The sequence below is a fragment of the Pleurodeles waltl genome, chromosome 6 (assembly GCF_031143425.1).
Source record: "Pleurodeles waltl isolate 20211129_DDA chromosome 6, aPleWal1.hap1.20221129, whole genome shotgun sequence".
Lineage (NCBI taxonomy): Eukaryota > Metazoa > Chordata > Amphibia > Caudata > Salamandridae > Pleurodeles > Pleurodeles waltl.
In genome coordinates, this window is record NC_090445.1 from 1,560,373,182 (window position 1) to 1,560,389,928 (window position 16,747).

At 42.6% G+C, this 16,747-nt stretch overlaps 1 protein-coding gene across 1 annotated transcript in view; it reads left to right on the forward strand.

The window, feature by feature from the left end:
• Positions 1-16,411, forward strand: part of CLCN6 (chloride voltage-gated channel 6) — a 194,660-nt gene extending 178,249 nt beyond the window's left edge. The window contains exons 22-23 of the mRNA XM_069241255.1: positions 11,043-11,168; positions 11,899-16,411. Of these exons, the coding sequence (XP_069097356.1) occupies positions 11,043-11,168; positions 11,899-11,979 (207 nt within the window). The 3' untranslated portion in view covers positions 11,980-16,411. The remainder of the gene's footprint in view (positions 1-11,042; positions 11,169-11,898) is intronic.
• Positions 16,412-16,747: the final 336 nt, after the last annotated feature.

Consider the following 16,747-nt stretch of genomic DNA (forward strand, 5'->3'; position numbering starts at 1 on the left):
CGTCGCCACCAGAGGATAGTACAGCCTATGCACAAGTGGTGTCGAGAGCAGCGGCATTTCATAATGTCAGCCTGCATGCTGAGCCCATTGAAGACGATTTTCTTTTTAACACACTGTCGTCCACACACAGCCAGTATCAAAGTCTTCCTATGCTACCCGGAATGCTAAAACACTCCAAACAAGTGTTTGAAGAGCCTGTAAAAGGAAGGGCCATTACTCCAAGAGTGGAGAAAAAATATAAACTGCCACCAACAGACCCCGTGTACATCACACAACAGCTAACACCGGACTTAGTTGTAGTAGGAGCTGCGCGCAAAAGAGCGAATTCACATACTTCAGGAGATGCACCACCTCCAGATAAAGAAAGTAGAAAATTCGACGCAGCAGGCAAAAGGGTGGCGGCACAGGCAGCAAACCAGTGGCGTATTGCCAATTCACAGGCTTTGTTGGCCAGATATGATAGGGCCCATTGGGACAAAATGCAACACTTTTTAGAACATTTGCCCAAGGAGTTCCAAAAGAAAGCGCAGCAAGTAGTTGAAGAAGGACAGAGTATCTCCAACAATCAGATACGGTCAGCAATGGATGCTGCAGACACAGCTGCTAGGACTGTCAACACAGCAGTAACAATAAGGAGACATGCATGGCTGCGTACATCAGGATTTAAACCAGAAATACAGCAAGCTGTGCTGAATATGCCATTCAACGGACAGCAGTTGTTTGGGCCGGAGGTGGACACTGCGATCGAAAAACTTAAAAAAGACACTGACACGGCCAAAGCCATGGGCGCACTCTACTCCCCACAGGGCAGAGGCACATTTCGAAAAACACAGTTTAGAGGGGGGTTTCGAGGACAAAGCACAGAACCCACAACCTCACAGACAAGACCCACTTACCAGAGCCAGTATCATCGGGGAAGTTTTCGGGGACAATATAGAGGGGGACAATTCCAAAAGAATAGAGGAAAGTTCCAAAGTCCCAAAACTTCTCAAAACAAACAGTGACTTCCAAGTCACACATCCCCAACACATAACATCTGTGGGGGGGAGAATAACCAAATTTTACAAACATTGGGAGGAAATAACAACAGACACTTGGGTCCTAGCAATTATCCAGCATGGTTATTACATAGAATTTCTCAAATTCCCTCCTAACGTCCCACCGAAAACACATAATATGTCAAAACAACATATAGATCTCCTAGGACTAGAGGTTCAGGCATTGCTACTAAAAGAAGCAATAGAATTAGTACCAAAACACCAGAAAGGAACAGGAGTTTACTCTCTGTACTTTCTCATACCCAAAAAAGACAAGAGTCTGAGACCTATATTAGATCTCCGAACATTAAATACCTACATCAAATCAGATCACTTTCACATGGTGACATTACAAGACGTAATTCCACTACTCAAACAACAAGACTACATGACAACACTAGACCTAAAGGATGCATATTTCCATATACCGATACATCCTTCACACAGAAAGTTCTTAAGGTTTGTATTCCAAGGGATACATTACCAATTCAAAGTGTTGCCATTCGGAATAACAACTGCGCCAAGAGTTTTTACAAAGTGCCTGGCAGTCGTAGCTGCACATATCAGAAGGCAGCAAATACATGTGTTCCCTTACCTAGACGATTGGTTAATTAAAACCAACACGCTAGAAAAATGTTCACAACACACAAAGTATGTCATAGAAACCCTCCACAAACTAGGTTTCTCAATCAACTACACAAAGTCACACCTTATACTGTGTCAAACACAGCAATACTTAGGGGCGACAATCATCACAGCAAAAGGGATTGCCACTCCAAGTCCACAAAGAATTCAGGCATTTCACAATGTAATACAGGCCATGTATCCAAAACAAAAAATACAAGTCAAAATGGTGATGAAACTCCTAGGCATGATGTCCTCATGCATAGCCATTGTCCCAAACGCAAGGTTGCACATGCGGCCCTTACAACAGTGCCTAGCATCACAGTGGTCACAGGCACAGGGTCAACTTCTAGATCTGGTGTTGGTAGACCGCCAAACATACACCTCGCTTCAATGGTGGAACAGTATAAATTTAAACAAAGGGCGGCCTTTCCAAGACCCAGTGCCACAATATGTAATAACGACAGATGCCTCCATGATAGGGTGGGGAGCACACCTCAATCAATACAGCATCCAAGGACAATGGGACACTCACCCAAAACAGTTTCACATAAATCACTTAAAACTATTGGCAGTATTTCTAGCGCTGAAAGCATTTCAACCCATAATAAGCCACAAACACATTCTTGTCAAAACAGACAACATGACAACGATGTATTACCTAAACAAACAGGGAGGGACACACTCAACACAGTTGTGTCTCCTGGCACAAAGAATATGGCATTGGGCGATTAACAACCACATTCTCCTAATAGCACAATTTATTCCAGGAATTCAGAATCAATTAGCAGACAATCTCTCTCGGGATCACCAACAGATCCACGAATGGGAGATTCACCCCCAAATACTGAATACTTACTTCCAGAGTTGGGGAACACCACAAATAGATCTATTTGCAACAAAGGAAAACGCAAAATGCCAAAACTTCGCATCCAGTTACCCACAAGATCAGTCTCAGGGCAATGCGTTATGGATGAGTTGGTCAGGGATATTTGCTTACGCTTTTCCCCCTCTCCCACTCCTTCCATATCTAGTAAACAAGTTGAGTCAAAACAAACTCAAACTCATACTAATAGCACCAACATGGGCAAGACAACCTTGGTAAACAACACTACTAGACCTTTCAGTAGTGCCCCATGTCAAACTACCAAATATACCAGATCTGTTAACGCAACATAAACAACAGATCAGACACCCAAATCCAGCATCGCTGAATCTAGCAATCTGGCTCCTGAAGTCCTAGAGTTCGGACACTCAGACCTTACACATGAATGTATGGAGGTCATAAAACAAGCTAAGAAACCTACCACTAGACATTGCTATGCAAATAAGTGGAAAAGATTTGTTTATTACTGCCATAATAATCAAATTCAACCCTTACACGCATCTGCCAAAGACATCGTAGGATACTTACTACATTTGCAAAAGTCAAAGCTAGCTTTTTCTTCCATTAAGATACATCTTACAGCAATTTCAGCTTACCTGCAAATTACGCACTCAACTTCTCTATTGAGGATACCAGTCATAAAAGCATTTATGGAAGGTCTAAAGAGAACTATACCACCAAGAACACCGCCAGTTCCTTCATGGAACCTCAACATTGTCTTAACACGACTCATGGGTCCACCTTTTGAGCCCATGCACTCTTGTGAAATGCAATACTTAACATGGAAAGTTGCATTTTTAATTGCCATCACATCTTTAAGAAGAGTAAGTGAGATTCAAGCATTTACCATACAAGAACCATTTATTCAAATACACAAGCATAAAGTAGTTCTACGGACAAATCCTAAATTTTTACCAAAAGTCATATCACCGTTCCACTTAAATCAAACAGTAGAATTACCAGTGTTCTTCCCACAGCCAGACTCTGTAGCTGAAAGAGCACTACATACATTAGACATCAAAAGAGCGTTAATGTACTACATTGACAGAACAAAACTCATTCGACAAACAAAACAATTATTTATTGCTTTCCAAAAACCTCATACAGGAAATCCAATTTCTAAACAAGGCATTGCTAGATGGATAGTTAAGTGCATTCAAACCTGTTATCTTAAGGCAAAAAGAGATCTGCCTATTACACCAAAGGCACACTCAACTAGAAAGAAAGGTGCTACCATGGCCTTTCTAGGAAATATTCCAATGACCGAAATATGTAAGGCAGCTACATGGTCTACGCCTCATACATTTACCAAACACTACTGTGTAGATGTGCTAACGGCACAACAAGCCACAGTAGGCCAAGCAGTACTACGAACATTGTTTCAAACAACTTCAACTCCTACAGGCTGAACCACCGCTTTTGGGGAGATAACTGCTTACTAGTCTATGCACAGCATGTGTATCTGCAGCTACACATGCCATCGAACGGAAAATGTCACTTACCCAGTGTACATCTGTTCGTGGCATTAGTCGCTTCAGATTCACATGCACCCACCCGCCTCCCCGGGAGCCTGTACCCGTTTAGAAGTTGATCTTGAACATCTGTATATTTGTAAATATATTACTTTAAACTACATTATGTACATTACTCCATTGCATGGGCACTATTACTAGCATACACAACTCCTACCTCACCCTCTCCGGGGGAAAACAATCTAAGATGGAGTCGACGCCCATGCGCAATGGAGCCGAAATGGGAGGAGTCCCTCGGTCTTGTGACTCGAAAAGACTTCTTCGAAGAAAAACAACTTGTAACACTCCGAGCCCAGCACCAGATGGCGGGATGTGCACAGCATGTGAATCTGCAGCGACTAATGCCACGAACAGATGTACACTGGGTAAGTGACATTTTCCATATATATATATATATATATATATATATATATATATATATATATATATATATATATATATTATATACCCACATATTCGGTGGCATGTGTAGCTGCAGATGTACATGCTATGCACAGTTCCTGCCATCTATTGTTGGGCTCGGAGTGTTACAAGTTGTTTGACCGAGTGACTTCTCCTTTTTGGCTCCATTGCGCATGAGCATCGACTCCATCTTAGATCGTTTTCTTTGCCCCATCGGGTTCGGATGTGTTCCTCTTCACTCCGGCTGTTCGATTTGGAAAAATTATAATTCACCGAAATTCATCGGTATTGTTCTCGATCGCGCCCCATCTTGCATCGGCACCGGCGGACACACACCTTCGGTTGCCCTTCAGGGCACCCGCGCCCAGCCTGGGCCTGGTCGGCCCGACCGCAAGAAGCGTCGAAGCCTCATGGACCAGACCCTGTTCCGATTCTGCCCTGGGTGCCACGCCAAGTATCCCTACACAGATCAACATCGGGTCTGTAATCTGTGTTTGTCACCAGATCACCGAGAGGATACTTGTGAGGCCGGCAGATCCTTCCGTTCCAAGAAGACCTTGAGAGACCGAAGGGCGAGAAGGCTACAAATGGCGTCCAAGAGCACCGAACACCTCGACGTGGAAGAAGAGGAGATGATCCACACGGCCATCTCCGTTCAAGGATCTGATTGAGATGAATCCGACGTCGACCGACCACCGACAGCGGGCCAGCATGTGAGTATGCTTGCCCCGACCCAGACCAAGACCAAACAAAAGGCCTCGGGGACGCTACTGCCGGAAGGGCATGGCTCCACCCGGAAAAAATCAAGCGGTGACCAAGTAACACCTTCGGCACCGAAAAAGGCCACACCTGCATCAAAGTCTTCGGACTCGAGTCGAGACAGTCCCTGAAAAAATTAGACACCAACCTGTTGAGTCGAGACCCCGAAAGTCTCTTTCAGAACCGAGGCCTACTACCACCCCGGGCATTTTGGTACTGAAAAAACCGGCTTCGGAGCCAAAAAGACAATCATATACTGAGGAACATGGACTTTCAAAACAGCTTAAAGAAAGCCGTAGATTTGAGGAAGAGCTTCAACAAATGGAGGGATTTAATGACAGACAAGCCAGGATACAGATCCACAAGGATACTGGCAAGATCCTCACAGCACCTCCCTTCAAATTTAAAAGAAAGCTGGCATTTCATGGACATATGGACACTGAGCAGCCAAAGGCTAAAGTGCCAAGAGAGCAATCTCCGCCATGCCAGTTTTTTCCAGCCCAATCTCCTCCTCATTCTCCTCAATGAACTGTCTCTCTACATACTACACCTACTGCACAGTCTCCCACACACACTATGCAGTCACATCAAGGCACAGATCCGTGTGATCTTTATGATGACCATGTGTCAGACAACAGCCCAGAGTGCTATCCATCTAAGCCCCCTCCACCTGAAGATAGCACCTCCTACACACAGGTTTTGGCTAGGGCGGCAGCTTTCCACAATGTAAGCATGCACACTGAACCACTCGAGGACGACTTTCTTTTTAATACATTGTCCTCCACACACGCAACATACCAAAGTCTACCCATGCTCAAACATGCCTAACAGATATTCCAGGAGCCGGCTAAAGGAAGAGCCATAACCCCAAGGGTAGAAAAGAAGTACAAACCACCACCTTCTGACCCAGTATTTATCACGCAACAGCTGCCCCCAGATTCAGTAGTGGTCAGCGCTGCGAGGAAAAGAGCTAACTCGCAGTCCTCTGGAGATGCACCCCCTCCAGATAAGGAAAGTAAAAAGTTTTAGGCGGCAGGAAAGAGGGTAGCGTCACAAGCAGCCAATCAGTGGCGCATAGCGAACTCTAAGGCCCTCCTCACAAGATACGACAGGGCTCATTGGGATGAGATGAAGGACATTATTCAATATCTCCCCAAAGAACACCAAAAGAGAGCTCAGCAGGTAGTAGAGGAGGGACAGGCAATAACAAATAACCAGATAAGGTCAGCGTTAGACTAGGCTGATACAGTCGCAAGAACCATAAATACGGCAGATACCATTAGGCGCCATGAATGGCTCAGATCATCAGGTTTTAAACCTGAGATCCAACAGGCTGTCCTCAACATGCCCTTCAAACAATAGCAGTTATTCGACACACAGGTGGACACAGCCATAGAAAAAATGAAAAATGATGCAGACACAGCCAAAGCGATGGGAGCGATTTATTCATCCCATTACAGAGGGACATTTCGGAAGCCTCAGTATAGGGGGGAGTTTCAGGCCACAGCTCTCAGAGCCATCCACCTCACAAACAAAGCCCTCACACCAAACACAATATCAAAGAGGGGGAATTTGAGGGTCCTTCAGAGGGCAATTTCCCAAATCCAGGGGAAAATTCCAATCTGCAAAGCAAGCCACTAACAACAAGCAGTGACTTTGCAATCACCTTCCCCCAACACACATCTCCTGTGGGAGGGAGACTGAAAATGTTCCACAATCAATGGTCAAACATCACAACAGACACATGGGTACTATCAATTATCCAACAAGGTTACTGCATAGAATTCACACATTTTCCCCCAGTAATTCCCCCAAAAGCGCACAAACTATCATTGCAACATCTGGAAATGTTACAAACAGAGGTGCAGGCACTATTAACCAAACAAGCCATAGAACTAGTGCCTCATCAAAAAGGAACAGGGGTTTATTCCCTGTACTTCCTCATTCCCAAAATGAACAAAACGCTAAGGCCAATATTAGATCTCAGGACTCTCAACCTCTACATTCAATCAGAACACTTCCACATGGTGACACTACAAGATGTAGTCCCATTACTGCAACAGGGAGAATACATGTTAACACTGGATTTAAAGGATGCGTATTTTCACATACCCATCCATCCAGCTCACAGAAAATACCTCAGGTTTGTTATACAAGGGAAACATTACCAATTCAAGGTAATACCCTTCAGGATAACAGCCTGAGTATTTACAAAATGCCTTGCCGTAGTAGCAGCATACATAAGGAGACAACACATGCATGTATTCCCATATCCCGACGATTGGCTAATAAAGGCCAACACTCAAAAAAAAGTGTCAACATCACACACGTTATGTAATAGATACCCTACACATACTAGGGTTTTTGATAAATTATCAAAAATCACACCTGCAGCCATCCCAAATTCAGCAGTACTTGGGAGCTACACTCAACACTGAAAGGACGCTTGCAAGTCCAAGCCCACAAAGGGTGCAATCATTCCACACCATGTTGCCAAAAATACAGCCAAATCACCACTGCACAGTCCGATTTGTGATGAAACTCCTAGGCATGAAGGCATCATGCATCGCAATTGTCCCAAACGCACGGTTACACATGCGGCCCTTGCAGCAGTGCCTTGCAAACCAATGGTCGCAAGCACAGGGTCATCTCCAAGATCTAGTGTTGATAGACCGCCAAACACACTATTCGCTTCAGTGGTGGAATCCCACAAATGTATTCAAAGGGCGGCCTTTTCAAGACCCTGTGCCTCACGCCATTCTCACAACAGATGCATCAATGATTGGATGGGGAGCACACCTCAACAATCATAGTATACAGGGACAGTGGGACAGCAAGCAAAAGCAGCTACACATAAATCACTTAGAGCTGCTAACAGTCTTTCTAGCACTAAGAGCATTTGAACCTCTTCTGGCTCACAAACACATTCTTGTCAGAACAGACAATATGACAACAATTTACTACTTAAACAAACAGGGGAACACACTCATCGCAACTTTGCCTCCTAGCACAAAAAATTTGGCATTGGGCAATTCACAACAACATTCACCTAATAGCTCAATACATTCCAGGGATTCACAACCAATTAGCAGACAACCTCAGTCGAGATCACTAGCAAACTCACGAGTGGGAAATACATCCCCAGGTACTATACAAACACTTTTGTCAGTAGGGGACACCAGACATAGATCTGTTTGCCACAAACCAAAACGCAAAATGCCAAAACTTTACGTCCAGGTACCCACACCCTCAGTCCAAGGGCAATGCTCTATGGATCAACTGGTCAGGGATATTTGCTTACGCTTTTCCCCCTCTCCCGCTCATTTCATTTCTAGTCAACAAACTGCGTCAAAACAAACTCAAACTAATACTTATAGCACCAACGTGGGCACGCCAACCATGGTACACCACACTGTTGGACCTCTCAATAGTACCTCACGTCAAGCTCCCAAACAGGCGAGATCTGTTAACACAACACAAACCGCAGATCAGACACCCCAATCCAGCGATGCTCAATTTAGCAATATGGCTCCTGAAATCTTAGAATTTGGCTATCTAAACCTGCCAAATGAGTGTATGGAAGTCATTAAACAAGCAAGAAAACCTACCCTACCACTAGGCAATGTTATGCGAACAAATGGAAAAGATTTGTTTTCTATTGCCAAACAAAACACATAACTCCATTAGATGCATCCATACAAGACATTGTAGGATATTTACACCACCTACAAAAAGCAAATCTAGCTTTTTCATCTATCAAAATACATCTCACTGCAATTTCTGCCTATTTGCAAAATAGACAGACAAAATCCCTATTTAGGATACCAGTCATTAAAGCATTCATGGAAGGTCTAAGACAAATCATACCTCCAAGAACTCCACCAGTACCCTTGTGGAATCTTAATATTGTACTTACACGCCTTATGGGCCCACCATTTGAACCCATGCACTCTTGTCAGATCCAATTCTTAACTTGGAAAGTAGCATTTCTAGTGGCAATCACTTCATTACGAAGAGTTAGTGAAATACAAGCTTTCACGATTCAAAGACCATTTATACAAGTACACAAACATAAAGATGTACTATGCACAAATCCAAAATTTCTACCAAAAGTCATCTCACCGTTTCATTTAAACCAAACAGTGGAACTCCCAGTCTTCTTCCCACAGCCAGACTCAGTGGCACTGCATACATTAGATATAAAAAGAGCTCTAATGCATTACATCGACAGAACAAAAGCATTCCGTAAAACCAAATAGTTGTTCGCATTCCAAAAACCCCATACTGGTAACCCTATATCCAAACAAGGCATAGCCAGATGGATAGTGAAGTGTATACAAACTTGTTACCTGAAAGCTAAAAGACAACTACTCATTACACCTAAGACACACTCCACTAGAAAGAAAGGAGCAACAATGGCCTTTCTGGGAAACATACCAATGACAGAGATCTGTAAGGCAGCCACTTGGTCCACACCTCATACCTTTACCAAGCATTACTGTGTAGATGTGTTAGCAACACAACAAGCCACAGTTGCTTCTCCAGGACAGATTCTGCCTACTTGGGCTTCATCCTTAAAAATGATGGTCTCGGAATGTGACTTAAAAATGACCTGTGGATGATATATATTCAAGCATTCCATCGCTTCTGTTTTTCTAAGTGAGACATACCTTGTAGGTAATCATTATAAATATTCCTATGGTACTGCTTTTCAGTTGCACCAGTGAGTTTTTCCTACCATCTTGGCACCACTCACAGTGACGGTGCAAGGGATTTTTATTCATGTAAAATTAACTTCTGGTAATAGTAACTGGCTGAGGACTCAAAATCAGGATCACCACAGTGCTGCCAACCATCACATTCAGAAATGTATTGCATATAACGACCTATTGAAGACATCCTCATTAACAGAAGGTCTAAGTGTTTTTTTTTAATCAAGAAGACAAGAGCGGCCACAGCTTTTACTGGCAGAGATGGCCATGTCCAGGCACCCCTCTTCCGGCACCCCTCTTCCATAGCAGTATGCATGACAAACATGCTAGAACAGTGGTTCCCAGCCTGTGGTCCGGGGAACCCTGGGGGTCCGCGAAGTCTCTTTAGGGGGGTTTGCATCTGCTTAGACTGTTAAATAATATTAACAGATTATTCACGTGTATATCAATGAAGTGGATAAATGTACAAATTAGAATTTTACAACATACTGTAAATGTCAAGGAATTTGAAATTGGAGGCTAAAAATTGAATTAGCGCCTTCAGATTGATTTATGGGAGTAGTGCAGGTGCATCAAACAGAATATAGTATGGACGATGTGTGGCTTCAATTGAATTTAGAAATGGTCCAAACTTTCTATTAAAATTACATTTTCTATTTGTTTTATTTATATTTGTTTACAAATTAAATAAAATGTGTTATCATTTGTGTATGTTTGATAAATGCTTGTTTCTGTATTTTTGTGCATTGTTTTGCGCTTCAAATAATAAACCATGTTTAGTCCGGGGACCCCGGCTTTCAGTAATGACTCAGTGTGGGGGCAGGGGGAAGGGGAGAAGTGGATTCCAGTAATGATTCAGTGGGCGTCCCCGGGTTCCAGTAATGATAAAGAGGGGGTCCACAGGAGTCAAAAGGTTGGGAACCACCGAACTACACTATTGTTTCTTTAGGCGTATGGGCAACCTTCCACATGATGTGTCAAAGGTCTAAAATTAATGTGATTCGTTTATGGTATGATCTACAGTGTTGTTACATGCATAATTTCTAGTCTCTTCATTGGCTCTTTGTGTTGTTCTTATTTGTCTTCCCAGGATGCCACCCCCTATATGAATCCCTGCCCGTACACCGTTTCCCCCAATACTCATGTTTCACAGGTCTTCAACCTTTTCCGCACTATGGGTCTCCGGCACTTGCCCGTGGTTAATGCAGTGGGAGAGGTGAGTTTCACTTATCTGGAAAAGCAGGAATTGTGGAAAATGGGCCTGCATGTGGACCAAAGATAGCTCTGTTCATCTTGCAGTGATTCCTGGAAAAGTAAGGGCTCCGCGCCAGCGCCCACCTCTGAGCTGTATCATCTGTTTTCATTCTAGTGCCTTAAAGAATGCGTGGCGTATCTTTATGGGAAAAGTATAGTTGATGCCCAAAGTTTTTATAGCATTTTCTGGAACTCTTGTTAGAGGGATGTAGTTAGTTTATTACCTTTTTTGTGTACCTTTGATGAGCTTCTTTTGCTGCAAAGGCTGTTTCCGCGAGGGTGAAATGCCTTTTTTTCTTGGTACGGGCTTCTGCACTTCACAGTCGTGTCCACAAGATGGCAGGAGATGGCAAGGCACCACGTAGTCCATAGCGGAGGCAATGGGTTTATTGATACTGGATGTTGATACTTTTACGTTTCATATGGAAATGTATACATAAATCAATCATCTTTCATAAGTTAGTATGTAAACTCTGATTGTTTAGCTTTCCTACAGTTGTTTTTTGTTGTCCCTTCTACAGGCCGATAGATTTTTTTGTGATTTTTTGTTTTTTGTTGTTTTTTTTACTGTCTCACCATCTAGATAGTACAAATGTTCACTTGGGTAGAATATTGGATGTCGTTTTGTGACTGAGGGTTTCTCGTTATCAGTTGCTTACATTGTTTACGAAGGATTTTTGTTTCCTCCTCAGATTGTGGGAATCATCACTCGACACAATTTGACTCACGAATTCCTAATGTCCAGACTGCGGCAGCCTCACTTAACCATTTGATCAGTCCTGGCAGCTTGAGCCATGCCCGACTTCTTGGAGGACACTCAAGTGATCTCGCAGGACCGTGGAATGCTGAGGCCTCCAAGAGCTAGGCTCTGGGAATCCAATACTTGAGGACCGCGTCTCAGGGTGCGGCCTTCGGACCGAGCTTGCGCTCATCACACTGGTTAGGTTGAAACTCTCTGCCCCTAAAACTGACGGCGAACAATAACCATTATGAACTGGCTGCAGGACAGCACGATTACAGCCAGAATGTATCAAACATGCAGACTTTATGTTACTGTCCCATTGCAAATAGAACTACATTGTCCTTTCATCCTCTCAGTACTGCCCATCAGGCAAGACCTTTGCTGCTTTGTCCCATCAGATTTTGCCTCTTTACCGTCCTCACAGATGGCTGGTTGATCATTTCCAGGATATTTATACATAGTGTTTTGCACAATTTAAAGGGAAATCGGCAGAGAATTGCAGGAAGGGTTCCACACTCACTCTCCACTGTTCTTCTCACACACATCCGAATACAAGCTAGAGCTTGCCCAGCTGACTTGGAGGTAGGTGGCCTGGGTAGGTAGGGGAAACATTCCACTGCAGAGAGGATTCCTGAATCCTTTGCTAACTTTTCTAAAAATCTGGGTGTGAAAAAGCTGCTTCTCACGACAAGTGGCTGTTTCATACGTTGCGAAAAACAGTTTATTGTATAGTATTATTTCAGCTTAGGGAGAAGCGAAGTAATGAAGTAATATAGGAAACTGGGTTGGAATGTAGGAAGGTGTGCTTGCAGTTCTGGAAGAAAGTTGATGGTGTTGTATGTTACATGCATGAATGTGTTTTTTTTTTAATATGTCTGTTTTTGGTAGAGTCGACAGTTTCTAAATCCTCAATTTGCTTTTGATTTTCCTAATAAAAGAGCATTTAGACTTTAGATAACACGTCATTTTAAATATCAGAGACATTTTTATGAATATTGCCAGTAAAAACTCCAGTCGGTGCCTTCTACCACCCTATTGCACTCACTGCACCATTAGGAAATACTAAAATGCTGCTTTGGTTTTCACCTTTTCCTTTTTCATGTGATTTTAGTTGCATTGCAGTAGAATAGCTGCATGATTTTTTTTGCCCACACATACCATGCTCCTCCCTCTTAAAGCTGTGCTCTAGAACGAGACTAATACAACTGTTTCACAGAAACCTTCCTCCATACGTCCAACAACATGCTAACGGTTGATGCTATTAGTGTCTGCTTGTATGTACATTGCTTGTATAGACAATGCCCCATTCATGTTTGCTTGTATACAAATGGATGTAGATTCACAGCCCCGACGCACCTGCCCAAGCTCTCGCCCCCAAAGTCATGCATCATACTTTCAATTTTTGTCTTGAAAACCTTTTTGATTTACTTGTGCATTATACCATTTGGGCTGTTGTCTCTTGCTTGTGGAAGTTCCATGAAATGAGAATATTCCTGGGAGCAAATAGGTAAAATATGTGTTCTTAAAGTAGCTTTACTGCTTCACTTCTTTTCTTGAGGTGATCCTTAAGGCATTTAAAAAAAAACGGTTCCGCAGTACTGTTAAGTTTTTTGTTTTATTAGTTATCTATTTGGTCGCAATTTCTCTGATGCATCTGCAGTAATTTTGCAGTGTTTGTTTTGGTCAGCTCGTGAATGGTTTCCACGCTTTTAGTCAATGGCTGGCATGCAGTTAAGTAGTATCTTGGGCTGGTGTGAGCTGTAGTTGAGTTGCAGGAATTGGCCAGTTTAAGATGTAGTTGTTGTATAGTGTACTAATGTTGAGGATGGTTAGTTGGAGTAATTCTAGGTTGAACTGAAGGATGCACCACTTGCCGTGCATCAGTACTTGTGCACATTTAGTAAGTCTTGTTTGCTGTGCAATTTGACCCTGCTGTTGGCTCATAAGAATACCCTTCAGCTGACTTTAGTTCCACTGCAGTTGCTGTTTGCTGGCATGTACTGTAACTCTAATATTGCCAGAGTCACCTGTAAATAGGTACAATTACTGCTTTCTTTCATTGTGCATTTGCACTTGTTTACTGAAACCAGTGGTTTCACTGTTAATTCCCTGCTCGTGTGGAACCGCTGCTTCTCATACTTCCACCTTCTGCTAAATTGTGCCTGGAGCTTGCAACTGGGAGGGTGGCAGTGACAGGAAATTGTTTTATGTGGTCCCTGTGCAGGGAGGACAAAGCCGCATGGTTACCAGGTATGGAAAGGCAATAGGTCATCATGCAGATGCCGAAAGGGGAGGAGACAATAGGGAATGCCAATGAAGATAAAGGTGGAAGCGTTCGCAGGTTGGGGGTGAGGTTGAAGGTTTTGGAATTGTGCAAATGCGCACAGCGAAGAAACATGGAATGGGTATGTGATTAGACGGAAACGTGAAGTGACAAAACACAGACGTCTGGGGTGAAGAGGCAGGGTGGTTGGGACCGAGCTGACAGTCACACAAAGCAAAAGGACAACAGATGCTTGTAGGTGGGGTCGCTTGCCCAGGAGAGTTGAGGTCCATTTTGGCAGCAGAAATGTTAACTAACAGTCCTGCTGCTGAAACGATTGGTCTAGAAACGTCGTGCAGCACATTGACATACCATTAGACGCAGATCGTTTCATGAACTAGAGCAGTTTTCTGTACAAGAAAGCAGGCTGATGAAGAAGATTTGGGAAAAGAATAGATAAGTAAACTGGACCAGAGCAGATGCTTAAACCTGGGTCTTAAAATGCACAGGGTGGGCATTTGAGAGTCAGTCCATAGAGGAGAAAGATGGAGGAGGTTATGGATCACAGTGATCTTCATTTTTAGTGGAATATAACAGCAAAACAGTGAATGAGGTATTATTGGCATTTGCTTTGCAACCTGCTGTGTTTAGAGGTATAGAAAGCTAGTGTCTTCAGTGTAGAACTTTAAGATGTTGGAGCATTAGCCTCCATTTAGGTTAGAGGTTTGAAATAAGGAAAGCATGCTTATTTTCAGGAAGGTTTTCCAGAAGCTAACTGGACTGTCTGATAGATTGCCATTGCTGTAAACTGTTGTCACAACTTCATTGGGAATTGATGCTCTTCTGAGGAGACACAGCCCCTTATTATGCTTTGTTCCCAGGTTCATTAGTTCTTCCTGGACAAGGTACAGTCTCACCTTTGGATGTACTGACCTGATTTTACACAGGCAGGAATGGCAGTAGTTAAAGTTGAATACGTCGGAGTGTATAAACAGAGTATTCGATTATTGACAGCATGATGTTATGTGATAAGCATGTTCTTTGTTAGAAAGACCTTTTCTATAAAGTTGAGCAGAGTCGTGCTAATACCGTCTATCTTTACCACAATTAAGGAAAGTACTAAAGGAGCCCAGTCCCTAGCTTGCCATTCATAGTTCCGAGACCTCCCATACTAGGTGTAGCACCAAATTTCATATGTTGAGAAAATATGAAAATGTTTATCTTACTTGGCAAGCATAAGACATTTTCAACATCCCTAAATTGGCATCAATATAAAAGTATTTTGAGTGTAAAGAACGACAGCAGCACCAGCTTTGGAATTTATTGAAGTTGTTTCAAGTTTGTGTTTTGGAGGACTGCTTGAAACGTAAGGCTTTGTTTGGATGGATGAGTAGTTTGTCATCTAATATAAAATATAAATTAAATTGTTGATTGCAGAGACATAACTTTAAAACAAACTCTTGTCCAGATAACAATCAACCTAAGCTTGCGGGGGTATTTTCATGTGAGGGAATAAAGAACTTGACTACCTAGGGTTAAGCTCAGTGCTTCACTCGTGTAATACACATCACTTCCCAGGGTCAGCTGAGGCTTCTTAACCAAGTGCTCTGAAGCAATTAACACTATGAAATGGTTTGATGCCTTTGTAATATTCTTTGGTTATGTGCATCCTATAGGGTCACCTTGAGGATGATATGTTTTCTAGAAGTTTGGTGACCAAATGTTACTTTAGTGTTTTGTCATTTTCCAGAATTTGTCTCCTTTTAGTATTTTTTTTTTCTTAACTAGACTTATGATGGGCGTTCCAAAGAGTCGTCACTGAACTTTACCTCTTGAACACGTCCAGAAGGAATTTTTTTGTTTGCCGAGTGTCTGACACTTGACTTGTTTTTAACACTAGTGACTTTTTGAGCATTTTGTGCTGCCCGCGACAACGCAACTGTGAATGTTACACCTCAGTATTAAGCACAGGACGTCAAGCAGGTGCTCTCGCCAAGGTGCTGCTCCTGTGATATGGAAACCATTCCATTTTTAATTTTGTATTTGCACTTATTGTTCAATGATGTAAGCTAATTATTTTTCCATTGTTTGTAAATTAATTTAATTTCTCATATTTTTTTATTATTGTGGTTTAATTCTTTTTGGCACTTGCAAAAATCATTGCATCCCTAAAATGTCAGAGTAAAATATCCTTCACCATATTTCTTGGGTCTTTGTTTTTCTTGACTTTCTTTGAATTGTTTAGTGTGTCAGAGGTGAAAATGTGTGTATTTTCAGAACCTATAATTACCATAACACATTTAAAGTTGAAATTTGGTTGATTAACTATGCAGCATTGGGAGACTTATTGCTATATTATTATCTTGATTTGATTATCTTGATGACCGGGGCATTGCAACTGTGGCTGTTATGTATTACCCTTGTAGACACATTCAAAATTCACAAAGCCTTTTTAGGTCAAGCCTGTTACAGTGCACGCGCTGCTTGCACTCTCGCTTGCCGGACACTATTATTTACAATAAAATGGCTTGTAGCC